The 19,457-nt window shown below is 39.2% G+C and overlaps 1 protein-coding gene across 1 annotated transcript in view; it reads right to left on the bottom strand.

Moving 5' to 3' along the window:
- Window positions 1-15,368: 15,368 nt before the first annotated feature.
- Window positions 15,369-19,457, bottom strand: part of urm1 (ubiquitin related modifier 1) — a 13,372-nt gene continuing 9,283 nt past the window's right edge. The window contains exons 3-5 of the mRNA XM_042508752.1: window positions 19,038-19,119; window positions 17,087-17,135; window positions 15,369-16,431 (exon numbers count right to left, since the gene is read on the bottom strand). Of these exons, the coding sequence (XP_042364686.1) occupies window positions 16,363-16,431; window positions 17,087-17,135; window positions 19,038-19,119 (200 nt within the window). The 3' untranslated portion in view covers window positions 15,369-16,362. The remainder of the gene's footprint in view (window positions 16,432-17,086; window positions 17,136-19,037; window positions 19,120-19,457) is intronic.

Below are 19,457 nucleotides of genomic sequence, written 5' to 3'. Positions count from 1 at the left end.
AAATTTAGTATAGCTACACCATAGTGAATAAAGATGCAAATAATTTTGCTCAATCTGCTCAGAACTCGATTGAAAATCCAGGACCAGAAGCTGAGGTTGACAGGACAGAGTCTGTGAAAAAAAAGCCAAAAGAGTAGTGATGGGAGCCGGCGGAAGACAATGGGGATGATGGAAAGAAGGACGATGAAATGTGGGGAGGAATAAAGACATAAATGTGGGTGGAAAATAATAAGCAAAGTGGTATATAATGAATTTTGCCTCCTTTGGCGGGCTCTCTGAATAAACGCAGGCAGTCATGGCTGACAATAGCCGAGTTGGGTTAAAGGGGTCGTTTGTGTGGACAGGTCAGAGGGGTTGAGGGTCAAATCCCTCCTATTCATGACACCCCAAGTGTTGCCACACTCACACACAAACACACGCTCACACGCACACATATACGTATGTCAGGCCACTTTCCCAGCGTTTGTGGTGGAGGCAGATCTGGGAGAGTTCAACCTCGGGTGCACTAACTTTTCACTGCGAGGTCAAGGGTGGAGATGGCGTTTGTGTGTGAGGGGGTGTGTGCATTAAAGACGGCGGGCAAAGGAGAGAGAAAGAGAGAATGGGAAAATCTTCATTGTTTTGGCCAGATTGCAGGAAAGAGACTGAAAAAAGTCGATAAACTGCAGTTATTGAGGCTTGTATACTTGTCTGAAATGATGATGGAGGAAGTATAGATCTTTTACTTTATTTAAAGTAAAAATATAGAGAGAAATGTAGAAATGTTCAGTTACAAGTAAAAGTCCTGCATTCACAATTTTACTTAAAAAGTAAAAGTACCAAAGTATTGGATTCAAAATATACTTCAAGAACCAAAATTGAAGGAAATTTCCCCGCAAAATACAAATTTGTATTGAGAAAAAGGGAAAGAAAATTATTAGAATTTAAAAAATAGGGTAAAATATATAGTTAGAATTATCATGATCATACATTTAACATTATGTTACAGAAAGAATATATTAAAAAGATATATTTTATTTATTTTTTTTTTTTATTATTTTTTTCCTCACATTTTCCCAGGTCATTTCCTTGTTTATCGTTTTCCATTTTTTAAAATTTAATTCTGTTTTTTTGTGGTAATTTTCTTGTGACTTTTTACTAATTTCTTGCTCTTTTTTTTTTCCTTTTTTTCTTTTTTAAATTGTTGTTAAATTGCTTGTTGCCAATTTTCTCAGGTTTCAAAGGGTTAATTTATTTAAAAAATAGGCTGTATCATAATTTATTAGTTGCTAGTTTAGTTTTAATTAATTAATTAGTTTCTATTTTCTATTAATTTGAATCTGTGAAGTAACTAATAAATTTGTAAACTCTACAGAAAAATGGTGCTTTAAAGTACCCAAAAACAGTTCTTCGGCTTGTAATCATAGGAAAACCTGTGTCGACGCATGTCATCCATCTCTTAAAGGTGCTATAAAACACTTTGTCAAGTATATAGAAACATTAGAGGTGTCATAGCACTATGTTGTTTTTTTAAATTTTTGAGCCTAGGGCCCCTTTAATGATGCCAGATGATACCAATGTGCTTTTAAATATGACAATCATTCATGATTTCTTACAACATGTTGGCTTAAAAGAGCTAGAATCCTTTTCTTTCCCTGATAAACAAAAATGACGCTTGTCGTAAAATCAGTCAGGAAGACTTTCTTTACGCCTTTTTTTTCATTCAGAAATCTCTCAGCCTCCCTCCAGCTTCTACTCTATCAGCTGACTATGGGCGTCACTCTAAGTTAATCCAACCCGATTTTGCCACGATCTTCCTCAGCCAATCATGTCGTTGCTGTTAAATTTAAAACTGTTCTCCTTTCTGCTGCTGTCAGTTGTCATTTTAGGACAAACAGACGCAACCCTCCTCCACCCCCTTTCACCTCCAGTCTGCACCACATCCACCACCCAGTCCTGCTCCTCATCCCATCACCCTCGTTTTCAGCCATCCCTCTCCTCACCTCCACCACCAGAGTCTAGACTCCATCGGTGGGAATACTCCAAATGCTCTTTGAGTAGAAGCGGCACGATATAGCACCTTAACCCTTGCCAAAGAGTCATTGAGGAATGTACATTTTTCTATATCTTTTCAAATCTAGAGAAGTACAAAACAGGTTTCCAAAATTTACTGGAGTACTTGAGTAAATACAGTTAGCTACACTACAAAAACTAGCTATATTTTCTCTTTTACTGATGCTGATATTGAGTCATGCATGTAGTTTGGTTTTATTTGTGCAGATTTTGAAATATCTAATCCTGAGACTTGGCAATACAGTGGAAATGATTAACATTTTGCATGTGGCACTTAAAGCACTCAAAAACAGATATTTTGGAAATTAAGCAGCAATGTGTCATTTTAGAGACAGTTCCCCACTTGTCCTGCATAATTACATTGGCGTAGATTGGGGAAATTGCCGCACAAGAGGCATGTCCCCCTCAATTTAAAGAAAATGTGCATTCGTCTCCTGAAATAAACACTTGAAAATAGTACATTTTTTAACAAATGAAATTCCATTCACCTCCATTGTACTGGAGTAGCAGCAGAAATCTAAATGACAAATATCTCAAAATTCAAGCAAAATAAACCAAAGCTGTCTGCATGATGCCACTGGGGTAAATGTGTCTTTTGGACCAACTCATGCATGTGCACACACACAAATGTACACCTCGACCCGCCAGGCAGTCACTGTGCCACCAATCTCCCTTTCATCTTTTCTTCACCCAGGCAGAACGCTTTAGTTAGTGTGAGAGAATGAGTGGCTGTAGGTTAGGATGTGTCACAGTGAAAGTGTTTCTGTCTTTGTGTTTGCGTGTTGGGACCGGCAGTGGAGAGTCGTGACATTCTCACAAGCTTCCGGGACCTTTATTGCTGTGGCAATAATCAATAGCGTTCCCACAGAGACGTCTTTTGGCTGGGCAGGTCAATACCTGTCACTCAGGGTCTGAGCCGTGGCACATACCCTCTTACTCAGCAGCTATAGCAGCCCTGCTCTGTCTGCTCCCCTCCTCCCATGTCATCTCATGTATCTCAGGAGTGTGATGTTTCCACAATTTAAGGAGTCATGTGTTTCATCTGAGCTCATGTCCAATTGAGCTGCTGTATCAGTGATTTGTTTCTTTGCATGGTGTGAAAATCTATAGTGACTCCAGTAAGACTGCTGATTTTGATGATTGTTTGTGAATAATCTATTAATCCATGATCCATTTACACTGATATAAAACAGAGAAAAGCTGCATATCTTTACCTCTGAGAAGCTGGAACCAGAAAAAGGATTTTCTTTTCCTTGATCTTAAACGATTAATTGATTATCAGAATTTTTATCAATGATTTTTTTGTTAATTTAATTTTTTTTGTTAATTTATTGTAAACACATAATCATCTATCGGTTCAGAAAATTTTGACCACTTGAGCTTATGAAAATCTTGCTAAATCAATTTTATGAACTGAAAATTTCATGTCATTTTCAAGAAAACAACATCTCTATATTTGGTTATGGAGCAGCTGATATTTGAAAAACTCGAGAATTTTTCCTGAGAGCAACAATAAGCTGCTACAACAGCATAGATTTCATTTGAACTCTGGGGGGACACATATGTAATGAGGGAAAAATCTGAGCATTAAACACTTAATTTCCTACATTCTGGCAATTTTTTTTATGTAGTAGTGTGTCATTTTTTTCAAAATTAAAATAAACAAATAAATAGAATTAAATAAAAATATGTAAACTCCCTGAGTTTCCTCTCACCTGCTACAGGCACAAAATTATTTACCCGCTCTGCAATAAAGGCAGCTAAGGCACCTACACATCTTTCCCTAATAAATGGAAACCGGGGTCCAAAAAAGAGAAGAAGGAAAAAAAAATGAACAGAAAAAAAGCCAGCTTTGTAAAAATAAATAAATAAAAAAGTGCATGAACAGGACATGGATTAAGCGAGGAAGGGTGGGGGGCCCACAGAGACTGCTTATGCATAGGGCCCAGAATTTGGTGCTACGCCCCTGTGTAGGTTAAGGTTAGTTTTTGGGGTTCACATTTTGTTGCATTGAAATGACATCCATTCACTCTATATTTACCTTTTTAAAAAGAAAATGCCCATACTTTTGTTGAAACTCAATTGTTTTTTGTAAGAAGTTCCTCTTTCAAAATATGAAATTAATCCAACAAAAGCTGTTTCTGTGACAATGTTTTAAGATTTAAGGGGGGACGCTGGGGACATATCCCCCTCCATATTTAGAAGCATGTGCATTTGTCCCCCTCAATAAAAACATGAAAGTAGCAGAGGACTTTTATTCTGATGAAATTAAAGACATTTACACCATGAGCTGACGCAGGTAAGGCACAAATTGGTGCATAAAAAATCCACAAAATGCAGCAAGTTAAGTGTTTGATGCTGTGTGTTTGATGATAATTCACAGGACCCCCACAATGTTGAAATGAAACCTAGGCCCTTGAGTTTGCAAATGTCAGATAAGAAATTCTCAACCCAACAGATGTCATGTTTCTGATCACAGTCGACAGGGGAAGAGGCAACAGACAGTATGGATAAAGTGACTGACAGGCCAGTAGGCTAGGTTTTTGTTTTTTGGTTTTGTTTTTTTTACCCCAGGTGTCCAATACAGCTGTTTGACTCAAGCACTTAAACAGAATTGTTTCAGTAAAAAAAACCAAAAAACCTGTGCACGTCAACTCCAGTCTTTACACAACACCACTTAGTCAGCACAAAGAAACTGATGCTCAGCCTGAAAGCTCTGGCGATGACTGAAATAATGAGATTATGAGGGCAGTGATACAGGTGTGATTTCATTATCTGCTCTTATGAATATGAAAAAGATTGTCAATAAATATTTACAATTTCTTATTTGATTTTTTCAAAAATCTATTCGATTTTAATGTTGTTAAATGAAATACCTGCCCAGTTAACTTATTTTTCAGTAGATGATGATGATGACAATGAGCCGTTCAGTCTGGTGTAATGTGAAGTGGAGGTTTTATCTCAGGATAACGAGACGCTGGGACCTTCTCTTAAACTCATCTTCTACTTTTACGCTGCTGCAGTTCAAAGTCAATTTAAGGATTTTAGTTGCCGAGGTATGATTGAGGAATTTCACCTTTTTAAACTCTAAAAAACTCACAGAAATCTTGCTCGTTTACTTTAAGGCCGGTTTACTTTAGTATCTTTTAGTCCTTCAAACACGGACACACAATAACAAATTACAGGATATTTGGAACGCTCTGGAGCCCTGTGATCTCTACAAAGTAATGGTGAGATTAGTGGAGACTTCTCTGCTTCTCATCTTCTCTGTTACTCCCTGGATGACGCTGTCCGTCGCCTCGTTGCCAAGCAACAGCGCAGCCACTGTCAAAGAATTCTGGGGGATGTTTAGGCAGCGGCATGCTTGGGGGGAAGGAGTGTGTGCATGCGTGTGTGTAGTGCTGGCAGAAGAGAGGTGTGTACTGGTCTGAGCGGGGAGTAGCAGGACACACTCAGTTGTGCATTTATATGAGAATTTTCTTTTAATCTTTTAATCTCAGCCATTATGCCACTTGGTGATTCGTCAGGATCTATTTTACCATCCCGCCTTTCATCAGTGTCACAAAGTACACCCCCTTAATCTCTGATGAGTCAACTTTTTTTACACCAGGTAAAACTTACGGTTCACACTCACTCATATGTGTGTCTTTTTTTTTTACGTTTTCAGTGCCTTTTCATTGGTCGCAAGGTCAAATTCTTGACCTCCAGTAAGATGTGAAGCAATCTCCTGTCAGCTAAAATTGATAGTAAAGTTGTATGAGATTTGGCTTCATCTGTCAAACACCTAAAATATTTTACCAAGACGCAACATTACAGCTTTGCGGGAAGTAAATGAATGTGCAAAAATAAAGCAAAAGTACATGTTCACATGAGACTGTAGGACACAGAATGAAAGGTAAGACTCTTTTTAGAGTGTCATGGCCTTAAGATTTCTGCCGCTCTGTAGTTTGCTTCCTGCATTTGCTGTTTGTCTCAGTTAATGCCCCTGGTTGTGCATCATATTTCATTTCCTATCACTTACATTTTCTCCACTAACTATTGCAAGCTACCAGTAAACAAGAGTATACGTTTTGTTTTTAATTTCTTTTATTTGGTGAATTTCTATGTATCAATATGATCGTTTTCTGCATCAATTTACAGTGACAATGTCTTAAATTTTGTCAAAATAAAAGTCCTCTGCCACTTAAATGTTTTATTGGGGAATACAAATGCATTTTCTCTAGATCCTGGGTCTTCAACAGGGGGTCTTTGACACCTAGGGGGTCCTTAGAGATACTGCAGGTGGGCCACCAAATTACACCTACATAATTGAAGTTTTAAAAGTTTTTTTCATCAAAAATTAAAATGTGCCTGACAATACACATTTAATTAATCCAACATGTTATAAGGGAAGATAAATTGGTCTATTCATGAGGCCTATTTAGTTACATAACATTTATAGCGACTACCACCAATAAAGAAGCCACAAAGAGGCTAAGCAGGCTCGTAACTGTGACTGCTTTAAAGAAAATCATGATGACGTCTAAAGATGCTGATGATTATTTATTAACAAAGGACTTGAAACTGGAATAACAGAAGCAAAACGATGAAATGTGATTTTATCAGTCAACAGAAAATAGCAGGGCCTCACTCATCCTCTTTGTCTAAGTGCCGCCACCTCAGTGAATGAACAGGTAAATAATGTGAAATCAACCCCCCCGTGCCAATTCCTACGACGAGAAGTGAACCAAAAGAACATGTGCGGCATAAACAAATACAACAAAAGAGGATAAATACACATTATGGCTCCTACAAAATTAGTGATAGGCTAACTGTTACCCATGAATCCTTGTGCAATCATGTGACTTAATTAATGCTAAATCACTTTGTGGCACCTTTTTCCCCCACAAATTGGCCTATTACCTGTATCATTATACAGGCCGCAATGGGCAGTTTTATAACTTTTCAAACAGGGGACCCTGACACACTGTCCATCCCAGAAACCACTGCGGATGATGCAGAAGGTGAGGCTACCTCCCCTCGCCATGCTACAGCTGTGGCTGAATTCACACCTACAGGCCAGAACAAACAAGATGCCAAAATATTAAGACAATTATCCCCAACACTACTCCATTTTATACAATATCATGGGGTCCCTTCTCTGTCTCTCTTGAAAATAAAAAATATTCAACCCCTGCCATAATCATTGAAATCCAAAATTTCTGAAATCTGCGTCAATGCAGATGAACAAGTCCCACTTTTATCATGGCTGCTGGATGAAATTAGTGTAGTGCTAATCCCATAGTGATCTTTTTCAAAAAGAGTAGAGCTCCATTGGGTAGATATGTGGACGAACTTGTGTTTGTCCACTGAGCCTGTTCAATAGCTCTCCTCCCAATTTCCCTCTTTGTCCGTTAAACTCTACGTCCTGTCTTGCCCAAACATTCTTCCCACTATAAATTCCAATGACATTCCCTGCTACAGCGTTGCCTCTCTCTGTAACCTCTCCACTCCACTCTCCATCCTCTATAGCCGTGCCCTAGCAGCGGGGTGGAGATGCCTTCACCAGAGGAGGTTTATTTTAAGGATTCCCCTGTTCCCTTTGTCCTCTCTCTCCTCTCCATCTCTCGACGGGATGGTTTCATAGCTCTCCCTGCCGACTGGGCCTCCCTCTCCCCTGCCAGGCCTTTTAGCCAGCGGGTTAAACATTGATTTGTGAATGGAGGGAAGCACAGTGGCCCCTGCGTAGAGTGCAGCGGTCCCCTACTGTTTCTGTGTGTACACACACACACCCCTACTATACACCACCAAGACTAACAGCCAACATGAAAGCTACTGCACTAAAAGGCTTTAATTCAACAACTGAAGATAGTGTTTCACAAGTTTTTGTGTCGCTATAAAGCCTTAAATTGTTCTGATAAGATTTTTTTAAATGCAAAGTTTTCACATTCAGCTTTGTGCTGCAGAAGTCAAATACACACAACTTAAGAAAAAGAAGTAAAGGAATGAAATTTTAAAATAGCAATCTTCTCTCAGTGCTTGATCTTAATGTTTAGTTTAGTTAATCAGCACGTATGTACATATTGAAAAATGACAGTAAGATCTGAAAAAAGTTTGAACATTGTGCACGAGAGGTTGGAAGCCAAAAAATTGGCTTATGAATCTAATTCATCTATTAAAGAACAATAGTCATACTTAGCCTTAAAGTGGTTTGTATCCATGCCTTCAATTGCAAAATGTCCAGGACCAGGAAGAGGCTCAAAATGACCACAAGGTACCTAAAAGAGATGCAAAATAACCAAAAATTAGATTAAATTACTTCAGCAACACACAAAATTACCTCAGAGACAAAATGACCAGAAAATACAGAAAATTATCACAGAGACAAAAAAACACCAGAATTTGATACAATTATTTCAAAGAGACAAATGACCAAAAAATATCACCTAAAAAAGACACAAAATGAAAAAAAATAGATCAAATTATCTCATAGAGTCAAAAAATACCTCAGAGATAAAATGACCAAAAACTACAGGACATTATCTCAAAGAGACACAAAATGACTGAAAAGACATAAAATAACCACTAGGAAACACAAAATGACCAAAGAAAAAGAAATAAAAATACAGAAAATCGTCTCTGAGACACAAGACAACTGCAAAGAGACACAAAATAAAAAATAAAAACCTCACTCTCAAAGAGAGCAATGTCTAAAAACAGATACAATATGACCCAAAAACACTAAAAATTACCTCAAGACACAAAATTCCTTCAAAGACACACATAAAAACTGCAAAGACACACAAAACAACAGTAGCCCCAACGGTAGTGGGGCCCTTTGTCTCATTATCTGCCTGTATCACCTTAAAAGGATAACCTATCTAATATTTCAATGGTTTGCGGTCTGAGATGTAATTTGCAGGTTCAAAGATGTTTATTGACAATTTGAAAAAAAAGTATTAAAAAAAGCAGCTGATGCCGTACATTATGTGCATCACTTTTTGAACTGTCAGTTTTGCCACATGTTGGCAACATATAGTTCAAAATAATACATTTATGTTGCAGGCGTTTCTGTGATCTTAGCAGCACATGTTCATTTGAACACATTATTGCAATGTGGTACTCAGCGTAAAGTAAGAGTGTCCTGACTCTCCAGATCCGTAACCCTGAGCACCATAAGTGAGTGGATGTCAAGGTGAGAGTGAAAGTGGACCCTCTTGACTTCTGAGTTTCCCGCCTCTGGAAGAGTCAGGGCATGAAAAGGCAAAGAGGGAGAGAGGGAAGGAGGGGAGTGGAGATGGAGGGGTTTGCTTTTCACCACTCAAAAAAAAAGAGCAATGAATGAGTGACTGGCTGAATGAATGAGAGGCGGGCTGGGCCTGAGAGGGGCTCTGGCCCTGTGGATCAGCAGAGGTTAACTCGGCTTCTTCAGAAGGATGAAAAGGGAAAAAACGGATTGAGCTTTAAAGAGGAGGATCCCCCTGCGCCCGGGGCGGGATCAGACAGGATGATTTATTAGAGAGAGAGAGAGAGAGAGAGAGAGAGAGAGAGAGAGAGAGAGAGAGAGAGAGGAGGTGGCGTTTGTAAGCATCAAAAAGCTGCAGAGCAAACGCAGCATTCAAAACTGCTGATATGCACGACATGAGGATGGGCTTGATTCAGATTCGAGTTTCCACTGAGAGAGAGACAAGCTTAACACTTCTTACCTCTTGAATTATACTCACATATTGGGGCATTTATGCAAAACCGTTTTACGCATGAACACAAAAGCTTGCCAGCTGCCTTGATGAGATTTTTTCAGTGTTTAAATTGCAGTTATGGGGCATACAGACAGAAAACACTCAAAATACGCTATTTAATTTGGTTCTTTTGCATTCGTGCTTGTAAAAAAATACCTAAACTGGTCTCATTAGTCATTTTGTTCAGAGTGTAGTCAGGTGCGCCTGGGGGCTTAAAGATTTAACCTCGTGTGTTTTAAAATAAATTAAAGAAAAGCTGCACAAGTGACACACAATCGTGTATTAATAGAAAAAGTGCAATGACATGCTGAGCCCTGACAAAATGCCCATTGCAGTTGTGCGTTTTTTTTTTTTTTTTTTGTTTTTTTGTTTCTGACTGCATCTTTTTGTACAAACTGTGAGATTTATCCACATTTAAACTATGAAACAACGCAGCCTCTGTTGCCCCTTCAATCGGCTGTCACATGAGCATCATATAATCCACTCATTTTCTGTCACTCCGGACAAACACTTTGCCACACAGGCCTACAGTAGGCTGCCCTTTTCTGCAGCAGAAAGGCTGCACATGGCGCTGAAGGCGCCGCTTTATGTCCAAGTGCCTGGTTACAGCGTTGCACTAGTTTGCTCACACAAGAGAGGGGGCACAAGACAAACACTAAACGTCATGCAGTGCGGTCAGAGAGTAAACAGTGTCGGGATTGTAATCTCTTTTTGGGGTAGAAAATAGGGCTGTTGTGTCTTTAAGAGGGGCTGCTGGTCCCTCATCGCAGCTGCTGGCGTGTGTGTGTGTGTGTGTGTGTATGTGCGTGTGTGTGTGAGTGTGTGTGTGTGTGTGTGTGTGACATAGAGGACAGCGGAGATTCATTACTTAAGCAGTACAATGGACATTTATCACCCCGTGGTGTTATTCAAATTCAGTACCAAGCGAGGACCTTCTCCACTCCTCTCTCCGCCTTGCGTCGCGGCCGCAGCGTTTATTGTTGGAGCAGCGTGAAGAAAAAGCCAGGAGGGCAGGAGACATGCATCCAGTCAGTCAGTCCGAGAGACCCGTACAGGAAGGATGGAAGCGAGGCAGGAGCGTCTCACCGGGAAGCCCGCTGCTCTTCTTTGCTCCTCAGCCTCTTTTTTTGTCACCATCCTCCGCTGCTCGCTGGGGGGCTTCTGGACGGAGCACGGAGATCCGAGAGAACGCACGACGTGGGAACTGAACCAAGGACGCACCAACGGGAACTAAGGGGTTTCCTTTTCTTTTCTTTTCTTTTCTTTTTTTTAAATGTCGGTTTCATCACCAGCTATGAAACACCAGAGGAAAGAACGAAAACGCTCCAAGTCTTCAAATAGGAGGGATTTTTTAATGTAATATCCGTGGAAAGCCATTGTGCATCTTGAGGCACCAGAACTGAACAGTCTTTCCCCGAATCGATGACAGTAGCCTGCACAGGTGCAGAAATGGCGTTTTTCTAACGTTCACCTCGGACTTTAAAATGAAATTAACTTCACTTAAGCTGTTTCATTTCATGTTTTTTCCCGTCTTTAAAAGAAAGACTTTAAAAGTGAGACTCTCCAAAAGGAGATGACATTTTTACTTAAAGATGCAGCGGCCATTCAGCCATCTTAAGGGCCCAGAGATGTGGACAGACTTGGGGTTAACTTTACAACTAGCAACCAGTGAGGCAGCTAAAAGAGAAAGTATACTTTCCCTATAGGGAAAGGATGCTTCAAAAAACAGCAGAAGTGACTGAGGCTGCAACAATGCCTTCTTGGCATTATCAAAAAAAATGCAAAAATGTGGAGATCAGTCCGACCTTCTCTGCTTAAGCATTTAAGATGCACTAGTTTGGGTTAAAGTTGTACTACAGGCTTTATTTGAATATTTTTATTCTTAAAAAATATCTTAAGGTTTAGTTTTCTGCTGCGACAGCTCACTGTTGGAAATGCATTGTGAGATTTCTCTCTACGAGAAGCCAAATCCGAGGCAATGCTGAGCAGAGAGGATGTCAAAAATAATGCACAGTACTGCAACTCCCTATCTTGTAGAAAAAAAGGCGAAAAGAAAACAGTTTTCCGCGTCAGACGCAGCCAATACTGTCAAAGGGCATTTAGGCAGCCGTAGCAGGTGCAGCCATAGGGCCTATACAATAACTGCTCGTGCACACTTGTGATTTAAATAATCAAATGCTTCATTTCTTCCTTTTTAATCCTGGCAGAGGATACACAGGAGTCTTTAGCGACTGATTGTCCAAACGCAATTCTTGAGTAAACTCAAATTCAACCCCAAGAATTGTGTATGGACATCTGTTGCTGCAGACTCACATTCATCACTGCTGTCTTTGGCCAAACGCCACATCAAGAATGTGGGGCCTCCGAACCACAAAGAAGGCTACAGAAAGGCCTTTTAGTCTCGTTTTGTTTTGTAACTGTCTCGTTTCAGGTAAGATACGGAGCACATTTAGCGTGTTGTGGAGGGAAAAGGACGGGGGCCAAATAAAGTGGGGGAGAAACCTTACTCTGCCTCGTGTAGTGTGTTTTTCGAGGTGTGCGTTATGGTTGGCCCGATTGGTATTTACACTTTGTCGAAGATCTAATCAAGACTGTTTGTTTTAAATGGCAAATATCGACTGGGAGCATTGATGTATCGACTGTGTTTGGCAAATAGTAGAAAGCAGTGAGTTGAGTGGTCGCAGAGTGAGGCCTGCATGCAGCACGAGATGCACGTGAGGAGCTAAAATCTGGACCATCACATACATGGAGGCATGGTCGAGGAAATGAGCGAAGCAGACTGAATACATTTTTAAAAAGTCTTCGTTAAATGCTGAATTTGGTTATAAAAATAGTGAAATAATTCCTGATAATTTATCAATATATTAAGAGCACATTTAGAGCCTATTAAGGCAACGTGCATTCTACAGGAAGCCACTTAGCCACAGATAAATGACTGAAAACACAGTTTTTAAATGCATTTAGTGCCTCTAAGGAAAAATAACTACATATTGTGTCACAGTGCTGTAAAAGCAGAAAACACACAGAACAGAGGAGGCCTGATGATTGATGCTGCCAAATCTCTGGAGCCAAACAGCGTCACTCATCAATCACGTGGGACACTTTTTGGGCCATTAGTTTTTTTTAAATTTAAATTAATCTTTTTACTTTTTTCATTATTATATTTTTTAAATGAATGATTACACTGATTATAATACTTCTAATTATGTTTTTCTAAAACAACACATTCTTTAAAAAAATACAATAATATTAATCTTACGGATGATTAAATTATTGACGTTTTCACATTTATTGCAAAATAATTTTTAAAAAAGATCTCTAAAAGGAATTTTCTTCTTCTAAATATCTTTTGAATTTTTTTTTTATTTCGTACGATCGCCATTTAATTGAAAACAACAGCACACACACACACACACAAAGCAAACGTGTGTGTGTGTGTGTGCTGTTGTTGCTTAACATTGAAGGCTAACATTTTCTTAATCCAGGGGATCAGTGCATCATGTGGACTCTGTCACTGTTTCTATTTATTTATTTTTCAGAATACCAGTAGCCTCTGAATTACAAACTTATGTTAGCCTAACTATTTTTTTAATATGTGAAGCACAAATGCACTGATTTGTGAAGGTGATTTTCTGCGTTTTAAAAAAATATATAAGGAGGCAAATTTTTAAATAATAATCAGCAGATTTTAAGAGTTAAGTCTTGTTATGATTTTGGCCAGAGATCTAAAGAAATACTCCTAATTAAGAGTTATTTGGACATGCAGGCTGCAAGCTTTTTTGTATATTTCCCACCACATTGTTGTATACGTGTTATTAACATTCTTTTTAGCCCCAGCACTGCAGGTAACCATTAGTGCAACAGGAAAACACGATGGAGAGCAAATCTGTCAACAGTTGCTTTTGTCAGCATAATCGAAATATTAGGGGTAAATGTATATTTTCATGAGTGGCAAGCTAGTTTCCCTCCTTTTTTTCGTTAGCCTGGCTTTTAGAAAAGATAATTTTACAAACATCCTGACAGCCTGAAATCAATGCTATTATGTAAAATCATAATCTCGCACTTTATTTTTATTGGCTACTGTTTACTACATGGCTGTTTATTACACAGTGGAGATCACAGGCGCCTTTTTATGCCCACTGAGCTGCTCAGAGTAGTTATGATACACTTGTGTGATGTGATGGTGACGGTGAGGTCGACTCTCACCACCTGCATCGTCACCATCTCCCCTGTTGAGCAGCTAGTCAGTGTGCAGGCTGTGGACTAGACTATGAACAGTGCAGGCCCAGGAAATAGTCCAAACCTTGCATGCATTGCATAACAATGGAAGAGGGAATAAATTATGGGCACAATCTTGACTGTATTATTATAGCATTATAGAAAATTTGAGTCTAATGTATGGGCTATAACTGCTAAAATATTATTTTATTTAAAAAAAAGGTTAACAAGCCTTAAAATTTTAAACAGCCTATAAACTTTGAAACCTTTGATGTTTTTAATATTTGGTCCATTTTTAAATGGTGGCCTGTAAGAGCATCAAGCCTGTAAACACATGCAGAACCATGTTTTTGATCATCTTCTCCCTCTCACACACACTCAGTATCCTCGGCCTGCACTCGCTGACACAGAGCTACACTTTCTCCTCTCTATAACCCCCTCGCAGCCTCATTAGCATTTTCTTTCTACCGGCCATTATCGGCCGGTTTCCCGTTGCAAATCGGACTCCACAACCGAGAAAAGGTTTTAGGTCGCCCCGGGCGTTCAGGGGAGGGCAGCCTGGAGGCTAGACCTCGACCTCCCGCAGTGGTCCTGTAGTTCACACCCCACCCACCACCACCACCACCATCACCACCATCACCACACACACACACACACACAAACACACCCTCGACCCCCTCCGCTCTTATGCATATTCCAGCTCAGGATAGGAAGGTAAAATCTCCCTCAAGTCTCATCTAATCAGCCTAAAACTGCATGAGATCACAGAGCTTGTCTTAAATCGATCAGATATAAGCTATCACCAGGAATTATCGAAGCGTGGTGTAAAATCCTAATCGAGGAAGGCGTTTGGCTGTAGGCCTCTGCGTGCGGTAGCCTACATGGGTGCTTTGAATCTTTTCTGCCAAAAATGCATTTTATGGTGACACAGTCGACAGAAATGCTGTCAATTGCAGAAACACACAATGTGGTTTGGACAATTGTGAAAGAATAAGCTTTACACTGGAGAACAATAACATAAACATAGAGGATGTAACATGTAGCAGTAGAAAATCACAAGAAAAATATTTATTGCAATTGCAAAACTCTTAATAGGCTAAATTAAGTGTGTTTAAGAAGTGTATTTTCTGATTTATTGTAGTTTAATTCGTTATTTTGACTGAAAATAATCGTTCACTTCAAACAGGTAGGTGTAAAATAAATATATATATTTGTTTAAAAACCCAAGAAAAATACTCGTTTTATAAAGAATTACAGAATTTAGGGTAAAGATAAGGAGGAACTATATTTTTCTTTTAAAAAAGTTTTTAATCTTATTTTCATTTTGCGAGGAAAAAATGTAAGCAAGAATAAAACATTCTAAGAAAAAATCTTTTTTCAATCACCTTTGACCAGAAATTATAAAATTAAAAAAAATAAATAAAAAATACATTTCTTCAGTACACTATTTAATCCCCCGATTAGCATTTCCAAGCATTTCATGAACATTTAATACATATTATAATACACAATAATATAGTTGTAAGCAGATAGATATGCAGGGCATTTTGGTTTATTTATTATTTGTCAACAGCTTTAACCCTACATGTGAAGCATCCATAACTGGTAACTGGTGTTTAAACAGGTCATGAATGACAGTCTATTTAAACACAGATTGAATGTGCAATTTAGAAGTTATAATAGTTTTTATTTTAAAAAAAAATTGAAGGATATGTGTAAATTACAGTGTTACAACTGAAACAATATTTTTACTTCCATTTTTCTTTGAGCGGTATTGTGGTAATTGTTGACAAATACATTTAAGAAAAACACCTAAATTGTCCTTTTATCCACTTACAACTACAGCACAGTGTGTTCTGAACATATTGCTAAATGTTCACATAAGGCTTACAGATGCTAATTAGGGGGGTTTAAAGCAAAGTGTTGCCTTTTATTTAATCTTCTTGTGGACTGAAGGTCATTGTAGACCCTAAGATAAGATCAGTTTGTGTTTCACAGTCATGCTGCAAAAAAGGATGCAGGGAGATGAGGGTTTACACACCAACTGTAGGTGTTCATATTCACACCTGTGCACCCACAGCTTCATGCGATTACACCTGTCTTTCTGAATTTAAAAAAAAATGTTACGCAAACAATTCCTGTCTCACAGTTTCCACATTTTTCTTGGTAACCATCTCTGAATTTTCACTCATGTCTGCGGACCAACATCAATCACGGTCAGAGCTCACGGTGCAGGCTGACACGTCCGCAGCGTCCAATGGGGTGGTGGGTTGTTAAGATGTGGAGGAGGGAAAGAAGTGAAGAGTGCAGAAGATGTGGAGGAAAAGGCTGTTACAGAGAAGTCAAGGATGTGTTTGTATTCCTCACTCATTTGCTATCCTCCATGAAGAGTAGAAATAAACACAACGTTGTCTTGGTCCTGTAGTTGGTAGTCCAGCTCCCCCTGAGGTTCAGAAAACACACCAAATATTCAATATCAAGTCAAAGGAGAAGCATCTGTCTTTACTAATACAAATATGTGTATCACTCCTCTGTTCCCATTGGGGTCCAATCAATGACAAACTTTTCATTTCATTTACATCCTATCTTGTGTCCTATAATTGAATCAATGGATTCAAATTGGAGCGTTCACACTGTGTGTGCATGTAAATACGTGCTCAGATATGAGACCCCAAGGACAAACTCGTCTTGCAGCTGCTTTCACGTTACATGAAACATTAACTGGCTCAGAGAAAATGAGCAATCTCAGTATCAGTGAGCATACAAGCTAACCTCCACACTCACACAAACAGTCCTAAATTAAATGTCCACACGAGTGTGTAGTTACAGAGATCTATGCATGAACATATTAACACAGCTGTGTGCATGACCTCCCATCATTTAAACTGTAATGGCACATCCTGGAAACAAACATAAGGGTTAAAAGAAAAAAAAATAATGCATGTTTTTACAAGCTGCTGGAAACACACACACACACACACACACACACACAACACACACACACACACACACACACACACACACACACACACACACACACACACACACACACACACACACACTCTGTACACCATCTGACAGTGGCTCCCAGTGCTCACCATTAGCTCCCAGTCTGCATCGTTGATAAGCACCAGGATCCCGGGTCTCCTGTGGGAAAACACATCGTTTTGATTCAGACGCATTTCCCAAAGGTAACAGACATAAACACACGTCATACACACGTGTAAATGTCTCAACAGATGCACAAAACAAACAAACTCAGGGAAAAGGCAATCTGCATCCTGCATCAACAAATACAATTAAAAAACTAAAAGAAAAAGCAAAATTTACCGTTGTTTTGAAATAAAACTAAACCAATACCACAAAGATTCAAATGATGTTAAATAAAAGAGAAATCACAGTCTCTTTTGTGTTGGGCATGATTTTTAATTTTTGTGTAAAATGTAAATGTAAAATAATTTGTTTTACTGATTATTACTGTTTTTTCTTTCACCTTTAAGGGTGACGAATCAAAAATCAGGTCCTTCCCTTGCAAGTGCAGCCTGACTAACAGTTCTAATCAAAGTAATTGATAATAGAAAATGACAACTGATTAATACACCTAAAAGTAACTTGTAAAATTAGCAAAATGTGTTTTTGCTTAAATCTTTTCGGTCAAAAACTATGATTTTTTAATATTTTTAATTGTTTTTACAAAGCATGCAAATATGTACACCAGAAGGAAAAGAAAGGAAATCAACTCTTAGGTGTTTTAATTTCAAACACCTCTCAGTATAAAATTAATAGACAACAAGTATAATGTTTGAGAACACTCACTGGTATATTTAGGATAATAAATCTATCAGCATAAGTGACTGCATGTCTGCGCTATGTCCATTTTATGGCCCATATAAGATCATAAACAAGCACTTTGGGGTTATTCTCATTGCTGCTCATGCTGTGTACATTTACACTGCTCTTTCTGCTAATATGCACAAGCATCACACATTTCCACAATATTCTGACTAACAAGGACTGAAAGTCATGATGATTTTTTAAAAATAAAGCAGTTATAAGTGGCGGAGGTAAAAGCGATCGTGGGGGGAAACAAACTGTCACCGGAAATTAATGGCAGCCCAAAAATAACATTCAGATGATGCCTAAAAAAATCACCACCCTTCAGAAGAGGATAATGGGGATTTTGGGGGAGGGTGACAACAGGCACCTATGGGTGCAGTCCTGTAAACATAATGTCAGTGTGTTTTAATCCCGAAAGCCACAGATGAAACTGTTTAGGTAGCGTGGATGGTGAGATAATGCCTGAAGCAGTTTGAATAAGCTTCTCTCCACCTTGTAGATGCTCTATGACGTCAGTGGGACAGGGCGATGTGAGAGGAACCTGAATGCAAACGTGACCGCACAATCGGTACGCACACACAAAAACAGGGCTGCCTCCAGAAAGCACAAAAAAGGGTAAAGATTGTAGACTAATCACACACAGCTCCCAGTTTTTAAAAAAGATAATGAAGAAACACCTTGATGATGGTTTGCTCAAAAGCAGCATGTGCTGCCAACATAAAGTCCACACAAACACACACATCTAATCTATACGGTTTATAGGTAGGCCAGCTTTTATCTTCATTCATTGGTTAGGGGGTGCTATAAATAGGCCTGCACAAAGGCAGCTGTAAAAGTCAGCCAGTCCTATAAGGCTGCTGTAAGCCCTGGACCCACACACACATACACACACGTGTGCGCACAAGCTCGCATGCACATACACACTTGCACACAGGTAATCATCTTACTGAAACCCATAACCTCAAGGCTAGACTGTTTTTTTCTTCCCCAGCATTTCTGAACTGCAGGAAAAAATGCTTCAGAAAGCTCCTCGACTTCAGTTTCATTTTCACATTTTCAATATACCGAAAGCTGTTTAGTTTTGATCAAATATTAGTCATATTTGGCTGTTAAGATTTTTGTTTTCAGTGTCAGTGTGACATATAACATGTCCTTTAGGGTTATATCATTGTGCACAGATCAAGTGTGTGTCAAGTGCACGCACACACTCACACAGAGTCTCCCTGGACAAAGAGCTCAGGCCGTTCCTTCAGCAGGTTCCGTTGGATCCAGACCAGCAGCTGCTTCACGTCCCCTAGAAAACACACACACACACACACACACACACACACACACACACACACACACACACAGAGCCCATACAGCAGCAGACAACAGAGGTCACAGGTCAGGGGTTAAGGGTCAAGGTGCATGGTTCCAGCCCCCTGGTCGATGTGACGCGACAGAAGCACCAGGCGGGACGAGGCTGTGTATATGTGTGTGTGTGTCTGTGTGCATGTATATTTATGAGTGTATGTGTATGTTGGGGGGAAGAGGACACTGGAAATGGGGGGGAAGGGTTGACTGATGTCAATGGCCAAGAGCGACATTGTTCACCTTGGTTAGAAAGAAATAAAATTAATAAATCTAGAA

Source organism: Plectropomus leopardus, chromosome 20, assembly GCF_008729295.1.
Source record: "Plectropomus leopardus isolate mb chromosome 20, YSFRI_Pleo_2.0, whole genome shotgun sequence".
Lineage (NCBI taxonomy): Eukaryota > Metazoa > Chordata > Actinopteri > Perciformes > Serranidae > Plectropomus > Plectropomus leopardus.
The sequence above is the reverse complement of the archived record's forward strand: the minus strand, read 5'-3'. Positions and strand labels throughout refer to the sequence as shown.